The sequence below is a fragment of the Sinohyriopsis cumingii genome, chromosome 1 (assembly GCF_028554795.1).
Source record: "Sinohyriopsis cumingii isolate HCF-2022 chromosome 1, ASM2855479v2, whole genome shotgun sequence".
Taxonomy (NCBI): domain Eukaryota; kingdom Metazoa; phylum Mollusca; class Bivalvia; order Unionida; family Unionidae; genus Sinohyriopsis; species Sinohyriopsis cumingii.
This window is the reverse complement of record NC_142961.1, coordinates 77,644,487-77,669,122: the sequence shown is the minus strand read 5'-3', so window position 1 is coordinate 77,669,122 and position 24,636 is coordinate 77,644,487. Positions and strand designations below refer to the sequence as shown.

General features: G+C 34.4%; 1 protein-coding gene across 1 annotated transcript in view; it reads right to left on the bottom strand.

Annotated features, from left to right (window-relative positions):
* Positions 1–24,200, bottom strand: part of LOC149807168 (diphthine methyl ester synthase-like) — a 29,564-nt gene extending 5,364 nt beyond the window's left edge. The window contains exons 1-7 of the mRNA XM_089963001.1: positions 23,997–24,200; positions 17,489–17,549; positions 13,780–13,843; positions 7,694–7,802; positions 5,633–5,753; positions 4,177–4,216; positions 3,118–3,224 (exon numbers count right to left, since the gene is read on the bottom strand). Of these exons, the coding sequence (XP_089819127.1) occupies positions 3,118–3,224; positions 4,177–4,216; positions 5,633–5,753; positions 7,694–7,802; positions 13,780–13,843; positions 17,489–17,549; positions 23,997–24,131 (637 nt within the window). The 5' untranslated portion in view covers positions 24,132–24,200. The remainder of the gene's footprint in view (positions 1–3,117; positions 3,225–4,176; positions 4,217–5,632; positions 5,754–7,693; positions 7,803–13,779; positions 13,844–17,488; positions 17,550–23,996) is intronic.
* Between the last annotated feature and the right edge of the window lie 436 nt (positions 24,201–24,636).

The window sequence follows — 24,636 nt, the reverse complement described above, 5'->3', positions numbered from 1 at the left end:
CTTCTCTACAGCAGCGAAACATGGACCACCTATGCAAGACATGAGAGAAAACTCAACAGCTTCCACCTGAGATGTCTGCGGCGCATTCTACACATCCAGTGGCAGGACAAAGTACCCAACACAGAGGTTGTAGAACGCGCCAACATAAACAGCATGTTCTCCATTCTCAGCGAGAGGCGCCTTCGCTGGCTTGGCCATGTCAAGAGAATGGACCCGGGTCGCATTCCCAAGGACCTGTTATATGGGGAGTTAACAGAAGGTGCACGACCAACTGGACGACCACATCTGCGCTACAAAGATGTTTGCAAGAAGGATATGAAGATGGCAAACATCAACGTCAACAACTGGGAGAGCTGTGCAAACAACCGTTCCAGCTGGCGTCTAGCTGTCAGGCAGGGAGTTCAAAACGCAGAGGAAGAGAGAAGAATAAAACAAGCTGAAAAGAGAGCTAGAAAGAAGGATAAACAAAAGCTTACTTTGGAGCTATGCCATCGTCTCCTGTAGACGGACAGATGCCAAGATACCGACATTAACAAGATTTTACCTAGGGGAGAAATAATACTCATGTGATGCATATCCATACGATTCATGATATGCAGCCAGCAATACAATACATATCAATACCCATATGAACTTGATGGTCTTTCTATCTCTGGAAGGTAGGTGGTGCCCTTTCATGTATGTTGACATTCTGGTCCTATTTCCAGTATGCAGACTACATACATTTAGTTATCGCATGCAATTCCCATTTATGAGAAGATAATAACAATACTTTCAAACAGATTACCTGTTGGTCTCAGTAAGTTTTATTCAACATTTTAAGCCATTTAATCAGGCTCCATTTAACTTCCTTTGTTTTGTACAATATGAATGATTAGAAAACATCTTGTTACCAATTCTGTGTCTCAGTTACATGTGGAAGATGTTACATGTTATCTTCAAAAGATAAGAAATAACGCAATTTCCTCATGCAAAGAAAATCTCATCTAGAACAAATTCGGGCATGGGAATAAGGTTGAATACCAACCAAATCTATCACATTTTACTTCCTGCAGATGCAAAATGCTGCCGCAGCGACAGGTACTTGTATTTCTTAGTGAAGGAAAACTACTGACTACACCCAGTCCTATTATACAATTTTTAAAAACTTACACAAGGTGATAAACTTGAGCAGTTTGAAATCTGCAACATAGCTCAATCTATGCTAATTTCAAATTCCATCAGCACCTTCATTCACTGGTTAAATATCTCTGCATAAAAAAGAGAAATTTAAAATTTCTTACCCATGTACAATTTAAGGAGAGATGATGACAGGATGTTATCTGAAGGGAGACCTACCCCTTTATCAAAGAAAAATGGATGGGGAGGAAGAATCAGCCATAGGTCAATATTTATCTAAACTTTAATATGTCTCTCTTTCTTCCTGCTCCACTTTCTTTGAGCTCTACCAAAATCAACATCTTTCACAGATGTCACCTCTGGTTGTGTAAGCATTAATCTGTTAATTAATTCTGAGCATACTCTGCTCATTTCCTTTGCATCAATATTGTTCTGTGCTTCTTTCTGAAGGGGCATATACATAGCTAGCTTTGTCAGCTTGAATATCTTGGGAAACTGATCTTTCTGACTTATGTACAATTTTCCACAGCTCACAGATATTATCTTTTGCATACATCTGCTCACAAATTTTTTTTTTGTCACTAACATGAACTTTCTTTGTTAAATCATTTGTTAATTACTACTATGCCAAATTTCTTATCTGTTCCACAATGCTGTATAAGTGTATTTAGTCCATCAATGCTTGTGCAGACAGAGGTATTAAAATAAATATCTTTACTTCTTAATTTCATTCTTTTACCCTTATTTTATTCAATTTATCTGAACCCTGATATGGATATATGCATATGGTTTTGTAGCATATTATCTGCAAGGCAAAACTGATTAATATTTTAAAAAAATGAAAATTGCGTACACTTTTAAATTGTCTGTATTTTAATTAGGTTCAGTAATCTGCCCTTTGTAGATTTAATTTTGAAATATCACTGAAAGGGTCATGCCATCTATTTTTTGTCCATCGAGCATGTACATCTGACTGGTATTGAACACCATTTTGGGCTCAAAATCACTCACTGGTATCTCTGTTAACACATTCCCAGCTCCAATAATCTCATGTACTTCATACCTTTATAAACTGATGTCATCATCAATATCATCATCAAGTATTTGCCCAAAACTTTTTTTTTAAATGAACCACGACAGGAAGCAGACATTTTGGATTTACTAGGTAGCCTGAATTTTAAACACACATTTGTAAAACTTTCTTCAGGAATGGTTTTAAACTATAACATAATGCATTTTCCTGGGCACATTGTGCTAATCACATTTAGTTTCACAACTATTTAGCTCATGCTTGAAGAACCCAGATGTGGAAAGTTGCTTTATGAAAAACAGATATCACGACAAGAACAGTTAAATAGAAATTGTATACTTTGCTGAGAACATTTTTATATGTGGGACTTTCAATGAATTTGCAGGAGTTCTCACGTTTCACTGTTCTCCAAGTGCGTGAATCTGTACAAATTTTCCACGATTAGCACAATGGCACACAATGACAGCATCTCACATAAGTACTTGACGTATCTAATGACTTTCCTGTGAAGACTCAGTTTCTCTGCTAATACATCATGCTTGTACGCAGAAAATAAGTTAAATAGATTTCGAAATAATTGTTCTTGTTTAACCTGGACGGGAACAAATAACAACCACAAACGAGAATTCATTGTAAAATATTTCAACATGCAACACATTGGTAGCATAGCTTTCAAGTAAACCAATGGAGTCAAGATATAATTCAGAGTAGAACTGAAAGAGCATGAACATGGTTATTACATGATGCATAAAGTACTTCATTAACCATGTGGAGCACATTTGGAATGTATAGTATATGCTGAACATACTTCTGGGTTAAGATAATTAGCATGGAATGGGGGGGGGTTTGGCATGTCTAAAGGATGGGATACAACTTGTATCAAGTGGTCAGCTCAATATGTACACATATACATGTGAAATTGTCTAGGAACTGGATGTCTTGAATTATCAACACCAGTTTATAATTACCTATATCTTTTTCTCCTTCCTCTCTTTTCTGTTTTATAATTTCTACAAGCTGTTCAGCAGCTAAACTAGCAGTCAAGTATCGTGGTGGTTCATAGACCTTCTTTCCTCTGAAAAAAAACAAACATGATTTTATAATGTGTTTGTGTGTCTGATTTGGATTTTTGACAAAGCTTTAACAATTTTCCAGTCATATTACTACAATGTCTGCAGTGTGGCTGTTTATAATGTCTGGCACTGGGGTATCATGCTGCAGACATGTAGCATCATGTCACACCAAGTCACATTAACCTGACACCATGCCAACCAGTCCTAACACTAACCTCTTAATGCTGAGCACCAAATGAGGCAGCTGCTATTACCAATTTTATAAGACTTTGTTTGACTCGGCTGAGGTTCTAACCCATGACCTCCCAAATCCGAGGTGGATGATCTAACCACTTAGGCCATTGCAGTGGTCAATTTTATGATGAATTAATTCAATTTCAAATCCAAAAAATTCAACATGTATGCCCTAACATTCATTAATTAACTGAAGTCTTGAAAAACAATCCTCTCCTCTATCATAATGAAAACTATCGTCAATAAGTCACAAATTTCACCAACAATAACTCAATAAAAACAACATTACCTTTCCTCCGTATGAAATCACTAAGGTACGAGTTTGCAAGAAGAAATTACAGATAAACTGATATTCCCAGACAAAAAGAAAAACAACTGAAACCTGGATACTTTTGCACAAGTTCCAAAAACACAATTCTAAGAAAATCACTCCAAACTCAAAATGTAGCTTTTAAAAAATGTCTTTGTCATTAGAGATAAATAATAATTCCTTTATGAAATACAGCAATTAATTAATATATATGTTGCAAACTTTGTAGGAACTGTAACCTTTCAAAATGAAAAAATGTCACGTGCCACCTCTCAATCTGACAAAATAAGTAGACAAATTGGCTGTTCAATTCAAAGAAGCTAAGAAAATTTTACTGCAAATTATGTTAATACAATTTTTGTTAATGACAACTAGATATGGGGTCAATAAATTAAATGTTGAAATATTACCTCATTAAGTTTTCAATGCTTTGCTCCTTTACTTTAATATCTATAAAAGAGAAAAATGTTATCAGTTTTGTGCATTATTTGGATCTCAATTTGCATTATATATTTTTGAAATAAATTACCACAGTTTCAAGTATTTTTTAATACTACTAATGTATTATTCATAACAATTTACATGGTGTGTAGCTGTTGTTGTTGTTGTTTTTAGGGTTTAACGCCATTTTTCAGCACACGATAGGCTATACATGGCGGCCAGTAATAATGGTGGAAGAAGAACCCAGGAAAACCCCAGAAAGAACCACTGACCCACGAGAAGCTACTGGCAAGCTTTCTCACATACCCACATTTGCCAAATCCGAGACTCGAACCTATGCAGACAGAGGTGAGATGGCAGTGATCTGTAATGGAAAATGCTTTAGACCACTCGGCCACTCGGGGCCCCCACGGTGTGTAGCAAAAGATATTTGAAAACAAGAGGTCAAAGTGGTCTGACAATGTTCAACTAGCCAGTGTACCTGTAGTTGACCAGATAAACTAAATTTCATTCATAGCACATATCTATAAGCTGATCAATTAGTTATGAAGATAAACGATATTCAACAATAATGGTTACATTTATAGAAGGTACATGTAATTGACATCATGACACTACATGTGACTTTGTTGCATTATATTTTTGAACATTTCTGGACATGATATTCAAACAAGTATTAGAACGAGGATATCAGTTTTATATATGATAAATTGAATTTCAAAATATTCATTTTACTAGTTTTGCTTACAGTCCTAGTGAAACTAAATTTACAACAATAAAACCATAAAATCCACAAAGAAAAATGATATCCCCCAACTCTAAAACTTATAAAGTTGAAATGATTTAGCAGCCCGGGAAGGTGTGTGTGTGTCCCCTATAAAAGGTTGGTTGACACTTCCCCCGGCTGCTGATTTTTAAAAAAATTTGAAGGATTTCAAACATAGCTAAGAAGTTTTTGAAATGGAGAAAATCATGAGCCGTTTGTACCAACCATGAGATACCTAGCACCATGCATGAGATACCTAGTACCAAACATGCGATACCTATTACCATACATGAGATAGCTAGTACAATGCATAAGATATTTAGTACTATGCATGAGATAAAAAGTACCAAACATGAGACAGCTACCATGCATGACATACTTAGTGCTATGCACGAGATATTTAGTACTATGCATGAGATAAAAAGTACCAAACATGAGACAGTTACCATGCATGAAATGCTTAATGCTATGCATGAGATATCTAGTACTATGCATGAGGTACCTAGTACCATTCATGAGATAGCTACCATGCAAAATACACATTACAAGCATGAGGTACCTAGTATCAAAAATTAGATACTTACCATGCCAAGCTATTTATACCAAGAATGAAAAACCTAGTACCAGGAATGAAATACCTACTCCCAAGAATGACATACCTAACAAACACAATGTGTGCATTCCTCTTGATTTATTTGTGGCTATCTTGTCATAAAAACTATGTGGTCTCCATGAATCAGTCCAGAAAACAACTGACACTGTCTCCCCAAAATTATATAGCTGAAAAAAATGGAAATAAAAATATCAACAAAATTTTACATTGTATTTCTTTTTCTTCCTATATTCAACTACCAGCACGCTAAATATTGGGCAACAAAATTCTTGAATATTATAATAACCAAAATCAAATCAGTGATTACATAGCACATGACTACATTGCTTTCAGCAGTCTGCAGAAGCCATTGTAAACATTAATTATCATGCAGAAAATAAGCTCATACCAAAGCAATCTTGACAAAGAAATACTGGTCCCTGTGGCTGGATAGAAAAGGCATAAAGCAATAACAAGAGTGCCAAGTGGGCCTAAAATAATTCACCTGGCTGACATCTGCCTAATAGTTAAATTCAAAAGCAGTTGGCCAAGGAATCCAGGTTAGGAGGATGCTATCTGAAGAAATTTCTTCACATCATATTGATTGCACATGGGGACAATCTACAGATATCACGAGCTTCTGAGAGAGTGACAGGTGTAAGGTGAAGATGTTTGCATTTGTAAGATGCACAATGGACAGAATGTTGTCATACATCTGTTACTTACATGTACTGTGAGTGAAATTTATTTCTTGTATATTGTACTTTTGTACACTGTAAATGATATAAGCACACAACTAACCAATATGACTGCTCCATGTGAAAAAAATCAGCCCAAATTGGTTTAAAATACACGATCTTTAGCAGTTATTAAACAAAAATGAATTTTGCCAGACTAGACAATGCAAGCTCTGAAAATGCAATAAAAGAATTATATATCAAATGTATCAAAAGTTATTGGATCTCTTTAAACAATTTACCTCAGAAGTCCAGGATATGAAAATGACCAAGCCGACCTTGCAGTTTTTTTTTATTGGTACACTTTTGAAGTACAGCCCAGCTCTATGCACTGCAACCCAAACTACAGACATCAATCATACACCAAAGTGAAGGGAATAACGAGTTCTTTTTAACAATACCTAAGATATAAAAGGTCTGTTTTAAATAGCCAGTATAAACAGTGATGAAAACCAGGGAAATTCTTTAAAAATATAACCCTGTGCAAAATGTGAAAATGTCGAGTGCTGCCTATGTCAGAAAAAAAACTATTTCCATGTTCTCTCTATTTTTTTCTTCACCCATATCTGAAGGCACATCAGTATCCTTTGTCCAATATTTAAAGACTTTCATGACATGATGCCTTCTGTCAAAGTTAATCAAATTCTATCACATAGTTTTTGAAATGCTGTTTCTAGGCTTTTATATTTATAGTAACAGTTAGCATACTTCAAAGTGGATTAGCATCATTTCTTATAACAAAAATTGAAAGCTCTTTCTGCTGTGTTACTTTGCTCAGATTTGATCTAAGTCTATTGATTGGTGCTTGAGATGAAATCGTTACAGGGTTTATCTATTTTTAGTCATGGCAACCGATGGCAAATCAGCATCATTTGTACAAGATTGAAAGTATTTTTATGCCAAAAAGCTTTTCTTCAAATTCTTTTCAGCAGCATTTCAAAAGCTGGGAAAATATTTTTCAATTTTAGTAATGGTGGACAAAGTTGATGGCAGATTGGAATCATTTATATACACTGAAAACCATTCATAACAGGGTGCTGTCAGTCAACTTTGGTCAAATTCTGTTGAGCAGTTTTTGAGACAGTCATTTAAAGATTTTCTGTTTTAGTAATGGTTACTATATTTGATGGCAGATAGACATCATTAGTACAAACTTAAAAGTCCTTCATGCCAGGATGCTTTCTGTCAAATTTATTCATATTCTATTTTCAGTTTTTTCTCCCGAAAAGTCATTCAAGTTTTGTATACTGTTAGTAATGGTATATTTACTGGCATATTGGCATTATCTGTGTGAACTTGAAAGATCCCACTTCAAAGACAAATTTATGCGTCACAATGTGTCTATTATTCATAGAATCTGTGAAAAATGGAAGCTGATATGATGTATATACCTGAAGCCCACAACATCCCACAGCATTCAGGATGGAGGCATTATGAACCACCCTGTACTGGATCCCCTTCTTCCTGGCTCGCAGCACCAGATCCGTGTGGGTTGTGGCACTACAAATAAAAGATACTTAGTTCAACATTGCATGGAGAGAGTGGTAGTAAAACACTCACTTTGCAATCTTTGTAATTCCATGTTTGTCCTCCCAATCTAATATGTGTAATTTTATGGGTCCCACATTCACTATTCATAGTTTTCTTCCCGTTTTTCACTTTCCTCCATCTCAACAGTACTTCTGTCATCTGAGCTATCTACAATATATCAACTGAACCACTGAGTGCTTCTGTCAACTAAGCCAATGAGTATGCTTCTATCAACTGAACCAATGAGTATGATTCTGTCAACTGAACCATTGAGTATGATTCTGTCAACTGAACCATTGAGTGTGTTTCTATCAACTGAACCATTGAGTATGTTTCTGTCAACTGAACCATTGAGTATGATTCTGCTGTCAACTGAACCATTGAGTATGATTCTGTCAACTGAACCATTGAGCGTGCTTCTATCAACTGAACCAATGAGTGTGCTTCTATCAACTAAACCACTGAGTATGAATCTGTCAACTGAAATAGAGTACACATCTATCAAATATGTCAGCAAGAGTACTTCTATTAACTGAGCTATTAAGAGTACATCTATTAAATAAGCCAGCAAGAGTATTTCTATCAACTGCACAATCAAAAGCGATTCTATCATCTGAAGCACAGTACTTCTTTCACTTGAGCATTCAAGTGTACTTCTGCAATCTGAGACATCGAGTAGCTAAATAAAAGCATCCAGAGTACTTCTGTAATCTGAGTCATCAAGAGTAACTATATAAACTGAGGCATCCAGAGTACTTCTGTCATCTGAGTCAACAAGAGCAACTATATAAATTAATGCAACAAGAGTACTTTTGTGATCTGATTCATCAAGAATAACTATATAAATTTAATCACCAAGAGTACTTCTACCAAAGTAGCCATCATCAGTGACATTAACTGTGGGAGAACTTGTTTTTATAAAATAAACAAATTTAAATTCGAAATGATCTTTGTAGAGTTAATCTCTAAAATAATCAAAATTGTTATCATGGAAATGGTTTTGGAAAATGTATGCTTTTAATGTGAGGGACAGTAATTAAGCTAGTGTAAGACTTTTCAGGCCATGCAATCGATCCTTGTTATATCAGTGGATACTTTACCACAACTCGAAGATTTAACTCCATCCAAAGGATAATGGATTTATTGTAACAAATACAACAAACATGATGAAAAGTTATAGTAAAGGTAGATTTTTAAATTGAACTTAAAGGAATACCACTATGCTCGCTCTCTCTCCTCTTGTTGTAATTATTCCTTTTTAAAGCTCTGAATACATTATGTTATATTTGTTGTAATCTAATACATGCTGCCTTTTGGTGCTAGTTTCAAAATAAAGGCAAGGGCTCCAGTGATGTTGAGAAAATGTATAATCCAATCAAACTGCAATATAGTAAGACACAATAACATTTCTGAATCTGAATTAATTTTAGCTGTCACAGCTGCTGCAAAGGTGCAATTTACATAGAACTGTACACTACACACTAAATTAATCTCTTTTATTGCAATAACTAACCCAACAGTCTGACAAATCATAATATAAACTGAATATATATATATATATATATATATATATATATATATATATATGTGTGTGTGTGTGTGTGTGTGTGTGTGTGTGTGTGTGTGTGTGTGTTCTCTAAGGGCTATATTTATATTAGTCTATACTAATACTGCTCCAGATCACACTGAAATGTGTACATTTATTGTAAACCTAGTTCCTACTAATCCATTTGTACATTTCACTGAAATCTGTACATATGTGGTAAACCTATGCCCTACTAATCCATTTGTACATTTCCCTGAAATCTGTACATTTGTGGTAAACTTATGCCCTACTAATCCATTTGCACATTTCACTGAAATGTGTAAACAATCCCTAATTGACTGATTTGTTAAATGATTGATTGAAAGACTAATTTCCATATTTTTCGTTAGCTGGGACCATTAGGATTGGAGCTGCACATTGCATCTGATAAATACCACAACTGTAGTCAGACTGCTTACCATCTTTTTCAATGCCTTCCTCAGGAATGAGATAATTAGCCAGAATATTCATCCAATCTCATGGCAATATAGAAATTTAAATGTACAATAAATGCTAAATTAGATCATTCTCTGTTTCAATTCTAAGTGAATTCTTTATTACCAGTGCATGTCATTATTCCGATAAAACTGATTTTAAGACAACATCTTATCAAAACTTTTTAATTTGCCAGCTAGCAAGTGGACTCACAATCTGAAAAATGTTGACATGTCAAGTAGGCAGAGTTGAACTATAACTATGAACTTAGACTATTGTTGGTATGTCCAGTACAGTAGGTAGAGTTGAACTAGAACTATGAACTTTTGTTGGTATGTCAAGTAGGCTGTGAACTGGAACAATGACATTAGCCTATTGTTGACATGTCAAGTTGACAGATGAACTGGAACCATGACCTTGGACTATTGTTGACATGTCAAGTTGACAGATGAACTGGAACCATGACCTTGGACTATTGTTGACATGTCAAGTTGACAGATGAACTGGAACCATGACCTTGGACTATTGTTGACACTTCTTTCACTAGTTTAAGATCATGTGACTACTTTTTATATACTTCTAGTGTTTGATGATTTTTATATTAATACATTTAATTTAGATGCATCATGAAATATTTTCATGTACAAATTGATCCACAGAATGTGATTTCCATGAGTGAAATCTGAAGTTTATGCATGAAACAGCCAGAGTCCTAGGTTACTGATAACCCTAGGAAAGTTAAATCACATATTAACATACAATATATAACCACTTTTAATTTCTACTTAGCTTCAGCAAATCAACAAAAACTGTAAACTCATTTTTACAGAATTACCATAACTTATTCTCTAACTCGCAAAATGGTATGCCAACATTTGATCAAATGTATTAAGAATGAGTATTGAGTTCAGTATAGTAGAACAACATAAATCATCTTAAGTCTCTGTGACTCTTATTTGTGTGTTTATCTGACCTGCTGTTTATCCTACTATAATCTTGTCCATGAAATGTGTCAAACTAACACGACTACTCTGTGTCTCTGTGTGTTTACCTGCCTTACTATTTATCCCACTAAAACCGTGTCCATGAAATGTGTCAGACTGACAGGACTACTCTGTGTGTTTATGTGCCTTACTGTTTATCCCACTAAAACCCTGTCCATGAAATATGTCAAACTAACATGACTACTCTGTGACTCTGTGTGTTTACCTGACTTAATGTTTATCCCACTGTAACCCTGTCCGTGAAATGTGTCAAACTAACACGACTACTCTGTGACTCTGTGTGTTTACCTGACTGTTTATCCCAATATAACCCTGTCCATGAAATGTGTCAAACTAATATGACTACTCTGTGACTCTGTGTGTTTAACTGACTTACTGTTTATCCCACTATAACCCTGTCCATGAAATGTGTCAAACTAACATGACTACTCTGTGACTATTTGTGTGTTTATGTGACTTACTGTTTATCGCACTAAAACCCTGTCCATGAAATGTGTCAGACTGACAAGACTACTCTGTGACTCCGTTTATCTAACTTACTGTTTAGTCTCATTCATCTGACTAAAATCCTGTACATAAAATGTGTCCTACTAACAGTAGAGTCCTGAAAATTCCATATCATGATGCCCAAGACATCCCCTATGCAGGGCCTCCCTTGGAAATATATTTCTTGGTGCCATGAAATTTGCCAAATTAAAAAATTTGGATCCACTTTTCAGCTATAAGAGCCATTTTATGCCATGATGCTGAGACTTAAATATGTGCCTAATAAGAGATTGGCCCAATTTTTAGTTTACATAAACATGACAAAATAGTTTTACATGTTTTTATTACATTTCAAAGTGCAAGAATAATTATTAATAAGTATAACAATACCATTATATACACATGATGTTGTTGTTGTAGTAGGGTTTAACGCCATTTTTCAGCACACTATAGGCTATACATGGCGGCCAGTATTAACGGTGGAGGAAGAACCCGGGAAACCCCCGGAAAGAACCACCAACCCACGAGAAGCTACTGGCAAGCTTTCTCACATACCCACATTGGCCAAATCTGAGACCTGAACCCATGTAGACAGAGGTGAGATGGCAGTGATCCGTAACAGAAAGCGCATTAGACCACTTGGCCACTCAAGGCCCCTATATACATGAAGTTCAATGTATAGCATATGCAAAGAAAGAATGAATAAGAATGTTTCTTTTTAGCTGAAAATACAAAATACTGCTTAGTCTTTGTAAACAATGTCACTGTCACTCCATCAAAATATGCTTCACTTGTTTCCCAGATCATTTCTTAAATGTCTTCCTGAAATCCAAATTCTCAACGCTGGGCCCATCAATAGAAATTCTCATTAAATTTTTCAGAGTAAATATACCCATAGAATTAAGTTTGTTTTGATTGCTGGCAGATTCTGGCGATTTAATCCCCTTCACAGTCTGCAGTATAAATAGGGACAAGTAACCTGGTAGCTGCCTCAGATGCAGCTGGATATAAATCTTTGTTTTTCAGAACTAGATCAGCCATATTCTTTGTGCTTGATGAAGACTTGTTTCATAAGTAAATTTTTAATTTTTCATTGATATAAGCGACTCTGGCCCTTTACAGTCAATGATTGGCATCATTGTAGTGGCATACTGTATTACCCATTTAAGCTCAGACCACAAAAACATGTTATCTAAGTAAATAATCCCCAAAATGCTAAGAAGTCCTAAGTGTGTCTCACACTCAGTTTGCAAGAAACATAAATTAACAACATGTACAAATGACAATGAATCTTTTGCCAACCTGTTGAACAACAGAGTATATGTCCCCGCTCATTCCTTATTTCCTACTAATCAGATTTAACTGCTTCTCAAAACTGACTGACAGCTTGCAGTTAGCTGCAATCATGTTCAAATAACGTCTTATTCATCATCTACTGACATGATCCACTGACTGCCTCAGATAGTGAAAACAGGTATTAAGTGGCCCAAATCACTTATATCAAAGAAAATGTAAACATCTATTTTATATAAACTTGTTGCCAACAACTTTCACCATTCACTAAAAAAAAAGACCACTTCCAAAATTCTTTCGCATTTGGCAACAAGCCCTGCAGTGTAATGGATCCAAGTTACCATGTTTAATCTAGGTAGTCAAGTGAACTACTAAATGAGATCTTTAGCTGCTGTACACATTTTCAAAACAACCATTTTTGTTCACAAGCAAGAGTAATTATTAATGACACATAACAAAGATGTATGTATATCCAAGTAACATTACATCAGCACAACAATGGCTATATGGTGCCAAATAAATGTAAAGTCCTAAACATGTAAAAATGAAGTGTGCAAAAGAGCATTCCCAAAACAAGAAAATAATGACATCTAAAAACTAACAGTTGTATATTAGAGCACCTTATCTAGTGTGTATATATGCATACATGATATAATTAGAAACAATATAGACCGTGATATCCCATCACATTGTGATTGCACATCTTGGTCTAAGCTACTTCACTGTCTTCACAAACCACGTAGATCCACATTCACCATCACATAATGTGATGGCATATCTGGGTCTAAGCTACTTATTCTAATCACTGTCTTCACAAACCACATAGATCTACATTCACCATCACATAATGTGATGGCATATCTGGGCCTATTTTGTTTACAGCAGGTTCTGACTTACATGCATCAAGTAGGACTTTAATATTCTCTTCCTAACAGCATGAATGGGCCATTATTTTATTCTGAACCAGACTATGCGATAAACAAATTTTATTTACATCCACCAAATTATCTGTATACAAACTCTGGTATTGAACTAACAGATAAATGGCAGTCAGATAAGTGTATCGTGACATGTTTAGCATTTTACTGAGAAATGTTCTTCTGTTGAAACTGATATGGCCATAGACAGCAAGAAAACAAATTACCCAAATGGATCTCCAACCACTAGGAAAGCAATATCTTCATTTTTGGAATCTTGTAATATTGAATCTAAAATGGAAACAAAGGAAAGGTATAATATATAACCAACCCACAAAAAGAACTAAAGCAACATTCTACTTACTGTCAATTTGTCATAATGTTGTCATGGTTTTTGGTTCTGAGGCATATCTGATTAAACTATTTTCATGTTCAGACTAAACTCAAAATACTGACATATGTTTGGTCAGTAACTTTTCGCTAGCCAACTAAACAATGGAATCTGTAGGACAGTCTGAAAATGCATTTTTAACCTTTTATCCGTAATGAATACAGTGTTCAGTAGATTATACTGGTGTCAGGTATGTCTCTGAAGAAACATCTACAAAGGTATGCACCAGATTAGCTAATAATGGTATTTTTTTCTGCAATGTGTGTGTATATATATATATATATATATATATATATATATATATATATATATAAAGATATATATGGCCACATCTGAGGTCAGATTGGCTCCATTTTCATTTAGGACCAAGAAGAGATGATAGCCTTCTGATCAAAAGCCAATGTTATGACTTTCCAGCTATTAAAAGCAATAACAAGATTTTCAAGACGGTCATTGTGGTGACCATATTGATGTCAGATTTGCATAATTCTGATTTAGGATCATCTAGGCACCAGTGAAAATGACATATGTTGATATGACTTCCCATTCAGGAGGAGTAGCAGTAAGATTTACTAGATGGCTGCGGTGGCTAACCATATTGGATGTCAAAAAAGCAAAATTTTCAACTATGACCAACTGGACATTATAAGAGGTCCTTCATGTTGATATGACCATCAAGAGAAGTTGCGATAACATGATTATCAAAATGGCTGCCATGCTGGCCTTACTGGATATTCAAACAGCACCATTTTCATTGCAGACCAACTAGACTTTGGGATGAATGTGTACATAAAATTTTGTGGCAATTCTCCATATAATTTAGGAGAAGTAGCTAATGGACGGATAAACAACAGACAACAGACCTTCCCATATCCTTTTCTGGTCTATTCATTAGAATTAACAAAACTATCAAGCAAAAATACTGGTATCGGCTAATCCCAGGCATACTTGAACTGCTGAGATATTACACTGTTAATACATGAAAAGAATATGATTATAAAATACATCAATATTTTAGAAAAGACAAGCATTGTCTCCATACTTTTTTACGTTATTCAATGATTATTACGATGCAAAAATTGGAGTTTGTGAATGGTGTTATGATTTTGTTAATGCAGGCAAGATAGGTACTATAAGGTATCGTGTAAACATTAGGCATACAGTAATATTCTAACAAAGATGCAGCTTATTGCTGCTACTATTGTAAAAAAAAATGTGAATTTTTAAAATCTTTAACACAACCTTAATGTTGCTACTGCCGGAAAAGTGAGTTCTGTACCCCACTATTCATAAGTAGGATAAAATTATCTATTGTCCCATAATCTCCTTACTCAACCGCTAATGGTATGGATCACAATCTCAGCACTATTTTCACAACTAGCAGCAACTTCCAAACATGTCCAAACACTATGAAATGCCTCTCAATAATGTGCATGAAAAATGAGAAAAATAGACTACTACATCTCAAATTTAACTATGCATCGGGGCTTGAATAATCTGAAAACTACACTTGCCAAAAGATGGAGACTTTGTGAAACAGGCATAAAATCCATTATTTCCCTTGTATCTTAAATACAATTCTGGGTAAATAACAAAAATTTTACTTGACAAAAAAAAATATTAAAATTAAACTAAGCCAGGACAGCCAAAGAATGGATTTTTCAAGTGCTATGCAAAAATGGACTAACGCATAATGCCAAGAGCTGCAAAAACGCAATTCATCCATACCAACATTTTCTTAGAAAAGTCTGGAGATAAGCAATAAATAAGCTTGCCTAGAATGATACATCAATTAAAACAGGAAACAAGTCAGAGGTCTCGCTAGGATTTTAAAACTGGGAGTCCAGGACTCCCATTTTGGTAAAAATAGGAGTCCCACCATCAAAAGTTGCAGTCCCTTCTTTCCTACAGAATCAACACAGACAAGAGTGCATTTTTGTTTAAATGGAGAGGTTTTCGTAATGTAATCACTCACTTTAATATAGCTTCATTACAGCAGTCCATTGGCAGGATTGCAAATTTATGGTTTATTTATTTGTCTACGTCCTTGTAGTAATTTTAGGCAATGGTTAAATAGTATCTGATTGCTGTTTTTTTCCCGTATTTTCGCAAATATGTGTCAAGTCGGAAAATAGCTTAGACCTTAAAGCTCATCTCGTGAATTCCATGACATAGCATTGTTCTCTAAGTTTCTGACCTATCTTACATAATTTGCAGTTTAAAGTTAAATCTTTAAAAAATAATACCTTGTCTTTGCTTTCAATGATTTGTATATTTTTCTGAAAATATTTGCCCGATGAATTACGAAAACGGACAATCTAATAAACTGGTACATACCAGACTTAACGAAGTCCACTATTATTTCCCGTAAGGCCTACTGGTTCACTTACGTTTCAAACTATTTTTTATAATGAAATGGTGTACAAGAGGCAGTTAATATATATCCAGATCACTGATTCTGATCTTAAAATACATGCTTGTATGTTTTATCATCAAATGATATCATGCAGGAAATTGATGGTTGCTACCTTACTCGGAAGAGGGTTAATGGTCAATCAGCTATCAAAACATATGCTTGTGAATGGGCAAGAGTTTGTCTGTCAACGTAATGGATATAAAAACTAGGCCTAGCTATTGATTTATTGGTGAATACATTTCCCTACAACACTAGAACTAACTGGGCTAAGGCCAGGAGCATTTTAAAAAGGGTATGGTCAGTCAATGTACCTCTTAAATAGCTCTTGTTTGTCCATCAGAGTGATACTGAATTTTGCCAATCCAAGCAAGGATTTATTCCAAACACTAGGCTAGGCATCACACACTTTCTTACACATAGCTAGTGTCCAATCCGAACTATCAATTCTAGCAGCTTAGCCCTCTTCTGAATCTTGTTACAATCTTCGTAAGTTTGCCGTTTAACCCCAACATACTTATCCAAATTTACCAAAGGCATTTTGTCTAAGTCTCAACATGTCTTGATCCTCGTGCACTACTTATTCCAATACATTCGAAAATGAAAACAATAATGAAAGCTAAAGTTGTTTATTTGATGTACTTTTATAAATGACCACATGTACATCTCTGGGTCTTTCTGACTCTAAATTCAAGCACTGTAAATATCAGTACATTTTTTCCCACCCAGGCGCCAGTCAAAGCCTTTGAAATTGCCACCCAACTATTGCTTCATGTTCTTTTTTAATGTACTCTTATAATGGCAACATGTATGTACATCAAGGGGTCTTTCAGTCACTGAATTTAGTCATTGTAAATATCAGCACAGCTAACCGATCAGCACATTTTCCCACAAAGCAGGTGGCTGAAGCAGGACTGGCAAGTCTTTGAATTTTGACGCACACCTATTACATGCGTACGGAGGACTCCCGCCTAAGTGATTTTCTGCATCCCAGATCAAACATTGGCATCCAAATACGCGTAATTAAGCGTTTCTGAGATCTCTGACAGTTATTCAATATTTAGTAACATAATAGAAAAAGACTACAGTTAATAAAAGAAAATGCCATTTGACTAATCTGAAAAGGTCATACCAGAGTCACTTTCTACCATGTCTCGATCTGCCAAAATCACATCACGGCCATAGAATTCTTCCTGTGAAGGAAAAACAAACAATAAACCTCATCATCTATGTAGAACTTTTCTTTCACCAACTGAACATAATGTCACAGTCATAATACTTTATTATTTACTTTTTCAGTTTATAACCTCATGTATACCAGGATATTTACTATCACTCAAGTTTCATGAAGTTTATAAATGTAATGTATTCACAAAAAGATGATGGAGAATTTATCTTACAACTTAATTCCTATTACAAAAACTTTTTGCTAAGGTGATATCCTTCAAAATTTCTAAAAGTTTATTGCATCTTAAAATCAAGTCATTTCTGAATAGTTTCTGATGTGACCAAAGATGTCTATAAAACTCTTATTTTATGCTAAATTACATACTGATTACACATCCCCTTATTTATACTAAATTACATGATGAAAAATCTCTTATTTTATGCTAAATTATACACACATGACACATGCTAAATTACACACCCATGACACATCCCCTTATTTTATGCTAAATTATACACTGATGATACAGCCTCTTATTTTATGCTAAATTACATACCCATGACACATCCCCTTATTTATGCTAAATTACACTGATGATAAAGTCTCTTATTTTATGCTAAATTACCCTGATGACACAGTCTCTTATTTGAAGCTAAATTATACACTGATGATACAGCCTCTTATTTTATGCTAAATTACACACCCATGACACATCCCCTTATTTTACGCTAAATTAGACACTCATGATACATTCCCTTATTTTACACTAAATTACACTGACAACACCCCCCTTTATTTTATGCTAAATTACAAACTGATGACACACTATTTGAGATACCCACTGACCATAGCTGATTCATGAACACAAACAAAACAATGGGGGGGGGGGGTAGGCTTAGGCAGACTAATGTTTCTTTCTTTATCATCCACTGGATTCATCGGACAATTACAAATTAGATTCTTTTTTGGATTTTTTTCCTGTGTTTACGCTTAAATATAATAAATATTTCATATATCCAAGTTACACTGGTAACTGATTGAGGTATACAGTCTTAGTTATTACTTCTTAGAAGGAAAAACATGAATGTGCATCACTGTGGGAAATCAAAACAGCAAAGACCAGGAAAGTTGCTCTGTGTCCCCAACTTGTTCTTACTGACCATTTATACCTGCTTATAAGACAAGTCCAAATGCAAACTGACAGACCCAGATCTGCCATCACAATACACTGGCAGATGTGCATCTTTGCAGTTTGCTAGGAATAGTGCAACAAACAAGAACTGCCCTGCTTTTGCATTGCATTAAGCAATGGCAGATCAAGATCTATGTTGTTTGTATTGGAATAATTTCAAAGAGTATCAAACCCAACAAAACCAACCAAATAAATAATAATAAGGGTCTCCAATATAACCTCTAAAACATGTTACACCAGTGGCAAATAAAACTGCTGTTATTTGTAATGAAAATGCAACTGGAAAATCTTATCAACTCTAATGATTTCAGAAATCATTTGTTCCAACATACCACAAATCTTTTTCTGAAATCATTAAAATCAATTTAAATACTAAGGAACTATACCACAGTGTATGATATGTGATTTGGACTTTGGAAATGGTGTCACACTGATATTTATTTCTTAAATTTAATTCACAATAATTTGTTCTGGATTCCTTTGGAACTACCATCCTTACAGTCATGATATGATGGTGGATGGATGATTTTCACTCCTTGTTTTATGATTTCTGCAAATATTTGGAATGTCATCGAAACAATTGACAAATATTTGTACATTTGTATTGCATGCCCACCCACCCATAAAAATTGGTGCCAACCCTGTGTATAATATATATGGGTATTTTTTCTTTTTCCAAATTACGACATCTTCTACTACAATGATAGAATTTCATTGCTACTATAATGATAGAATTTCAAAGGTCTATCCAACTATATATGCTTTGAATTTGATGTAAAAAAAAATTTTTAAAAATTCATTCTTCATCTGGTAAAAACTAATTCTTAAGTACATAGAATTTTTTTATTTAAAAAAAAAGGAAACAAAAACGCTGGGATAGAACCATCTGGATCGGTCTCTCTAAACACCCCAAGACTCTCCAAGAACACCCCAATATTACATATATTGACACCAAAGCTCTCAAAAACGTACTAAGAAGCGAAAACAAAGCAAAAACACATACGGACATTGTTACCATCAATGATTAATAGTATTGATTGATGTCCCTATTTCCAATAACCTACGAAAACTAACTCTTATGCATCAGATCTCTTTAATTTTATAATATTATTAAACAATTTCCTTATTTAATGGCTATGCACCATACTTCTCTCATTTATTTTGTTATAAACTGTTTATATACAAATTTTAATTTTAAATCGTGCATCAACATTTTTGACAGAGACGTTTAGAACCAAAGAGTGTTACAAGCTCCACGCGAGTGATTTCTCTTGATTTTATGTAGCCGTGAAGGAAAGTCGCTCTGTAATTCCTTTCGATTTTACATCAATTTCGTGCTTGATATATCAGATGTAATTTATCTAACCTGGCTGATTATACAGGCCATTTAATGATTGGTACAGCCACACAGACAATTAATTATCAACAATAACTCACAAACCACCAAGTCGTTTAATTCTCAGTAAGAATTACTCTGTCTCAATAGCAAATCCAGAAGACATGCCAAATATATTACCCAAATTACAGACTGATTAAAAGAAGAAAAACGATGAAACACACATAGCTGGTTTATTTAGAAGTTATTAATGTTTTCACAAGCATAGTAATAGAATATACATGTACAAGGTAGATTTTCATCGTTTTTAATTTATTTAATATAGCAAGTTTCTAGCTGAAATCAGAAAGAATATATATGAGCTATCGAATTTACATTTATTTTTACCAAAATAACTTTCCAATGTTTCCATAAAGAAAATATAAAATTAACTTTTAGTAAATCAAGCCATTATCAACACTATCAAAAACAATGCATATTTATTGACTATTGAGTTCTCTAGCAATCGTGCTTTCTTCGCATTTACAAAACAAACTGCACTGACGAGTAAAACGATGGTATAATGTATCAATGAGTTGTCGGAAACAGTATAAACTATCATCCGATAGTATTGATCCTGTCCTTCTGTACACAGATGCTTCTAACAGAACTTACAAGAGCTTTGAGGAACATATTGCTACAGAGCTAGATAGAAGTGTTGAGTCCGTGGAAGTAAAAGTGCTTGAGATGATTGAATTTGGAAGTGATGATGAGAAGAGTATAACCAAGCCAATCTAGCCTGTATTCCCCTCAGTTACACGCTATCTTTGCACGAGACATCTGAAAGATAATGTCAGGCACTTCCTTCAGAATAAAATATGTGTGGAAAAGGGTGAACGTGATATAATAAAGACCCAAATATTTGATACCGGTGTCATCACTGACGCAAATACTACAATAGATTTTGAAAGTTGATCAGAACTTTTGGAAACAGTGATCAATGAACAGCATCCGACATTTGCACTATACTTTATAAATAACCTGAAACCAAGGCTACATAAATATTTTTTTCAAAAAGATAGCTCCAAAAATACTGAACGCGTGAATTTGACTAATGACAATGCATCCATCAATAACATTCTACAACTTTTCGTTTGACTGGAAACCACAACACGCGCAAGATCTAATACACAAACTTTTCAGCATGACACAGCACCATTTCATGGTTGATAGAATCACTCTTTACGACAGCGCGAATTATCAGTTAACAAAAAAAAAACATTTTTCACACACATGACAGTGTCTGGAGGTGCAAATCTGAAAAGCAAACCACGGAGATTTTCGGAAACGTCCTCAAGAACATTACACTTATATAGAAATCAAAGTACATGAAATCACTAAATGGAAAATACACCCTAATTAATAAAGCTATTATTATATACTACTAATTATTAAATATATATTGTGTTTTGGAAAGTTAAATGATATTAAGAATTTACATGTATCTGTAATCATAGTATTGATTTATTGTATAGAATATTTCGCTACCAACTTCATGCTCATTAATAATTAATTTAGAAATAATTTTGGAAACTACAGAACATGATATATTGGCATTTAAAGTCAAACATTTAATACTTCGCAACTACTTCAAACAATGTTGGAGTCAGCCTGAAATATTGAAATTAGTAACATGTTTTTACTAATCGTTAATTGATTCAATATTTAATTATTTGCATTATGTTCTAAAAATAATGAAATTCTATAACTGTATGAAGTTGGTAATCTTGAAGGGAAAAAATAATTATATATATACTATTATATCTAAAATGTATGAACTTACAAGCAACATCTATGCTACTTGGTGTGTTCAATTCAGAAATAGATAAATAAATAAATATTTAAGAGAGGAAGACTGACAGAATAAAAAAGGATAATGAATCATTACACTAACCTGTATCGCAAATGCGACACTGTCATTTCTCGCATATATTACAAGACAAAATAAGCTAACGAGGCCTGACATGATTATGATATTGTACACAAGGATAAAACACTATAGTAACAATTAACACATTTCAGTTCATATTGTACCAAAATATATCCGATCGAAATGTCACAATATAAACTGTAATTACTATAAATTAATCCACAATTTACACACATGTGTGGCTCTTTTGTACAAATTTTCAGCGTGTGGTGCGTTTAATTTTCAAACCTTTTTATTTTCATTCAAATTATTGTGCATTGATTAACTTAATAAAAGTGACTTTAGTTATAATTAACTGTTTGCATCCTTTTTTAATTTATTGCAGACATCAATGAACAACCATGTGATTAGAGGAAATAACCGTTAGCAGTGTGCTAATTATTGTTTCTAAAACAAATCAGATTTTTTTAATGCAAATTTCTAGTGTGCAGTAAATGTAATTTCTTTTCATTCAGATTAGCATGCATTCATTAACTTAATAAATGTGACTTTAATTTTAATTGACTGTTGACATCTTTTTTGGCGACTTACAGATGTGTTGGTAGCTTCTTTAATTTGTAGATGTCAATGAATAATGGCGTGATTAGTGGAAATTAATATTAGTGCTAATTATTATTTTCAATATGCATGAATTGGAGGCAAATTATCCCTTGACTGGAGTGTAAGTGTCTTGGGGTCGAAATGTCTAGGGAATTTTCTTGGGGTCGAAATGTCTTGCTCCCATGTGGTATTGCTGCTTATTTATAAATGTTGATAAATATTCACATTACTGCACCCGAACACTCTTCTTCGAAATGAGAGTTGTTTCCCTTGGCAAATCTTTGATTTTTGCTACTTTTTCTGTTAAATAAACAATTGCTAAATATTCACACTTTTTGTTTCTATGTTTGTTTGTGTTGTTGTTGAAATTTAAAGTAGGTAAATGATTGAGTCTTGATGTGTTTTTGAGAGTCTTCGGGTGTCCTGGCGTGTATTGGGGTGTCCTGGGGTGTTTAGTTAGTCCTACCTGTAAGACCCGATGCTGATATTTATGTTGTGGGCGTCAGGGTCTTACAGCCTAACTAATGGTGCTGTGTAGTGTATTTTTGATGTCGACTAACATCGTCACGAAAGTAAAATTTTCAGGAAAATTTCACACAACTGACAATTAAAATAATGACGCTTTTCTACAAAGTAAGGTTATATTGTTTTAGTCAGACTTTACTTACTATGATGCCTTTTCTCTAATAAATTCAAATTCTCACAAAAGAAATGGACCCATTTTCAAGTTTCTTTGGCCTACTTTTCATTTGGCTGGAAAGGGATGAAAGCCGAGAATGCCGAAATCGGATAAAGTTGAAACATTATTTTTTAACGAAACAAATAAAAAATATATTATACCAATTGGAACGGTAAGCAACGTTTCGTTTCGTTCAAGAAACATGTCCCAAACATCAACCTACTTAAACTTACTTCGGCATACCTCGACTACCATCGCATTGCAACAAATTCAAATGTATGTCAACGGAACGTGAAAATGCATCCATTTGCTAGTGTCATATTTTCATCCACCAGGATAAAGACAGCACAGTAAATATATTAATTACACATAAATTTGTGGAAAAATGTCGATATAGGCTGCCAAATGTGTGAGATGTTCCTGAAACTTTGATTACTCATTCCAATGTCAACGACATCGGAACACACTATACAAGGCCATTATTTGGATAGTAAGACATAGCACCTCAACAAAATCAAAATGTGCTATGTCTTACATGTAGGACTAGTGTTTAGTGAGACCCCCATCTGGATAATTATGTGCTGCCTTCCATTGTGTAATGTGTACGATGACAGCAAATACTCTCTCTCTCTCTCTCTCTCTCACACACACACACACACACGCACACACACACATACATTTATTAATATACAGTAGAGGCCATACACCAGACAATTCTGTACATAAGACAAAACCACGTGTACAAAAGTTACTAACCAGAGCGTCTTTACCAACAGTAAGTATGGATGTGTAGGCTTCCAAGTACACTCGTTTTGCCTTTTTCACGATTTCAAGGCCTTTTACAGTGATATCTTTAGCATCTCCCAACCCAAGACCAACGAGAAACAGCATTGTTTACTTTTAGGTTAATTTGCACATGTTATCTCAACTTCCGTCTTGACAGTCTAAAAGAAGTTGCGGAGTGGGATGACGGAATAATTCCGGAAATCGAATCAGCAAAATGTTTAAGGAGGGGGTTATTTAATGGAATTTTGGTCCGACGTCTTATTCTTTTGAGTAAGTGTTGAAATGTAGGACAGTATTATGCATTTGGAAAGAAAACAAGTGGACAGCAAAATCTGGATAGGTTAACCTTGATTATACGCAGTTTTAAGGATGACCATATTTTATTACAAAACGATTTTGTGCGTCTAATAGTCTGTGATTCACTTGACCTTTTGCACTTAGTGTTAGATATATTTAGACAATTATATGTTGTATTAGAAAGCGTCAAATGCATCAGTAAAGTAAGCAAATAAATGTTGCCCGGATACAATTATCGATGCAACGTTATATTTCGTCGACGCAACGGTAATTTGTTGCCACTGAAGCGAAACAATTTACCGTTGCAACTGTA